The 3,035-nt window shown below is 32.3% G+C and overlaps 1 protein-coding gene across 1 annotated transcript; it reads left to right on the top strand.

Annotated features, from left to right (window-relative positions):
• The first annotated feature begins 686 nt into the window (after nt 1-686).
• Nucleotides 687-2,271, top strand: LOC148572238 (bidirectional sugar transporter SWEET14-like). Its single transcript, XM_088509408.1, has 6 exons — nt 687-847; nt 924-960; nt 1,050-1,263; nt 1,348-1,509; nt 1,587-1,706; nt 1,802-2,271. The coding sequence occupies exons 1-6, from the start codon at nt 802-804 to the stop codon at nt 1,970-1,972; spliced, it is 750 nt and encodes a 249-aa protein (XP_088365534.1). The 5' UTR covers nt 687-801; the 3' UTR covers nt 1,973-2,271.
• Nucleotides 2,272-3,035: the final 764 nt, after the last annotated feature.

Here is a 3,035-nt window from a genome sequence, read left to right as displayed (position 1 = left end):
ATCCTCAATTATGTATTCACTTGGTCGGTAATAAAAGTGGCGAAAATAAATAAAAATAAAAAAGAAATAGAGTTGGAAATCAAAGTGAATAATTACATTTTAAAAGGAATGAAGATGATGCGAAGATATAATATATGTGGTGACTGATGAAGCAAAAGAAATTAGGTGGAAGAAAGAAAGGAAAGCTTAGAAGGATGGAACTTTGTGCGGAAATGAAGCTTTATTTCTGTGGCTGGCTGCCCAATCAGTAATATGGGCACATAAATAAAACTACAAAAGAGTAGCGCAAATTGAATTGCCTGTCACTAACCATAGTTCAGAAAGGTGGACCACATTATTATTGGGGTTACCGCGGTAACATTATTATTATTTTTGACTTAGCTATGAATGATGAGTTAATTAATTAATGATGAGTTGTAAGGCTCTAAGCCACTTGGTGGGTGACACATCAGAAAGGGTGTGTAATGTGTTGAACCCAAAATGAGGCGTTGGAGAAGGCAATAGGGTAAGAATTGAGAAAGGTGTTTGGATAGTGTTAAAAGTTTAAAAAGCAGTAGGAGTAGTAGTGATCTAATTAATTATAATCAAAAGTAATATTGGTGCTTCGCATTTTGGCGCTCTTCTTGCAAGTTGATACTATTATCATCACTTTTCGCCAACTATAAATAGGTCGTAAACTCTTCGTTTAGATTCGTGGGTTTAATAACATACACAAAGAGAATTAATAGCTTTGAACTGAGGGTGAGTCTGAGACTGAGAGAGAAGAAAATACATTCTAATTCCAAGCTAATTCATTAAGAGATGGCCATGACCCGTGAATCTTGGGCTTTTGTGTTTGGCCTCATAGGTATCACTCTTTTTTAGCTTCTTAATTAATTTCTCCATTTCATGCATGCGTGCCCTAATTTGTGTTTTTAATATAGGCAACGTGATCTCCTTTGCGGTGTTCCTTGCTCCAATGTAAGCAATGATAATCCTTACTTCCTTCTTTCTTTCTTTTGATTTACAAGCAAGAATTATTATTAATTAACTTGTGTATGTGCACGCAGACCGACCTTCTACCAAATATATAAGAAGAAAACGAGCGAAGGATTTCAGTCACTTCCATATGTGGTTGCACTCTTTAGTGCAATGCTTTGGATTTATTATGCATTGGTTAAGAAAGATGCTGCTCTTCTTCTTATCACCATTAACACCTTTGGAATTGTTGTAGAAACTGCTTACCTTGCTATCTTCCTGTTTTATGCCCCAAAGAAGGCTAGGGTACGTGTGTTTTTTCATTCTAGCTAGCTTTCTTTATTTTCTTTGATTTATGATTATTCTCTAACTAAAATTATTGTTATACAGTTTTCGACGATCAAGCTTCTTATGTTGCTGAATGTGTTTGGGTTTGGAGCTATGTTGTTGGCAACTCTGTATTTATCTAAGGGAGCGAAGCGTCTTGCTATCATTGGATGGATTTGCCTCGTCTTCAACATTAGTGTTTTCGCTGCGCCTCTCTTCATCATGGTATGTAATAACTAATAATAAGTAGTAACAACCAACAACATATATAGCAAGTTTCTAATTACTCATGATGATTGTAGAGGAAAGTGATCAAGACGAGGAGTGTGGAGTACATGCCATTCACCTTGTCCTTCTTCTTAACCATCAACGCCGTTATGTGGTTCTTCTATGGCCTTTTCCTCAAAGACTACTACATTGCTGTAAGTAATATATATATATATATATATATATATATATAATTCTCATCTCATCTAATATAATCAACTACTACTTATTGGATGAATTGATGATGTAGCTTCCGAACACGCTGGGATTTCTGTTCGGGATCATTCAGATGGTGCTGTATTTGATGTACAGAAATGCGACACCGGTGGCACTGCAAGAGCCAGTGAAAGCGCAAGAGCTTAATGGCCATACCATCGATGTTCTCAAGATCGACACCAATCATGCTCTTGCCAAAGTCTAAGGGATCACTTTAATTACTCCATCCTATATATTTTAAGTGTCTCTCTCTTTTTATTAATGTAATTAAAGCATCGTGTGGTTTAAATTTTAACGTACGTACATAAAGGTAGCTCTAAAATATTTCCATATTCTCAATTACATATAGCAAGCTTATTAATTAGCCTGTCATCTTTAATTTGGAAATATCACTCTCTCTCTCTCTCTCTCTCTCTCAGTGTATCCCTCAGTCAAACTCATAAAATTCACTTTCCTTGTATACCTTATCAATGTTTCCCGTAATGAAAATTAATTGTTCAGTAATTTTTGCTGCACTGCTCATTACATTTTATTTAAAGTCTTCAATATAATTCGATCATCTTAGTAATATATAGGATTGCTAATAATTTTCAACTTATTTGATCAATTATTAATTGAATTAAATGTGTGTAATAATCAAATTAAATAAAGCGTCGGAGAAGGGGACGGAAAGGGGGATCTCTTTAGTTTGCTTTTCGTATGTCATGCACAAGGAGGCAGATAAAGCCATCAAACCTTACTAACAACAATAATATAATAAAAATCAATAATATACTGTTTACCTTTTAAATTTTTTCTTGATCATGACATTCAATTCATTGTTAACATGTAGACAAAATTACATAGGATTAATTAATCTAATCTACTCTCAATCCATTCCAATGATTAAAGAGAGTATATATAATAAAGGGGGAGTGCTAAAAATCATCAGCCAAATATATATATACACGAAGTCTATATATAGTATAGTTACCAAAGTCTATAGTATGGTTAAGGTAGTTATAATAGCTAAATAGTTTTAACAATATTAAAAAAGTATTGTTACAATTAAAGTTATATTTTTTATATTTTGATGAGATTTTTTATTTTTATTTTTGTTAATTAAAAATTATTGTTAATAAAAAATATTATTTTAATTTTAATAATATGTTTTAAATATTAATAAAATTGTATAGTCTCTGCAATACCATGAACATATATAGGCAGAGTATATATTATCAATGGAATATTTAATAATAAAATTATTAATAAAAAATAATAAAAATTTG

Source organism: Arachis ipaensis, chromosome B3 (genome assembly GCF_059453495.1).
Source record: "Arachis ipaensis isolate K30076 ecotype BB chromosome B3, ASM5945349v1, whole genome shotgun sequence".
Lineage (NCBI taxonomy): Eukaryota > Viridiplantae > Streptophyta > Magnoliopsida > Fabales > Fabaceae > Arachis > Arachis ipaensis.
This window is presented reverse-complemented; position numbering and strand designations above follow the sequence as displayed.

Coding starts and splice junctions, on each gene's coding strand:
- LOC148572238 (XM_088509408.1), top strand. CDS start 802: ATGGCCATGACCCGTGAATCTTGGGCTTTTGTGTTTGGCCTCATAG. Junction 1,264..1,347: donor ATGCCCCAAAGAAGGCTAGG/GTACGTGTGTTT, acceptor ATTGTTATACAG/TTTTCGACGATCAAGCTTCT. Junction 1,510..1,586: donor CTGCGCCTCTCTTCATCATG/GTATGTAATAAC, acceptor TGATGATTGTAG/AGGAAAGTGATCAAGACGAG.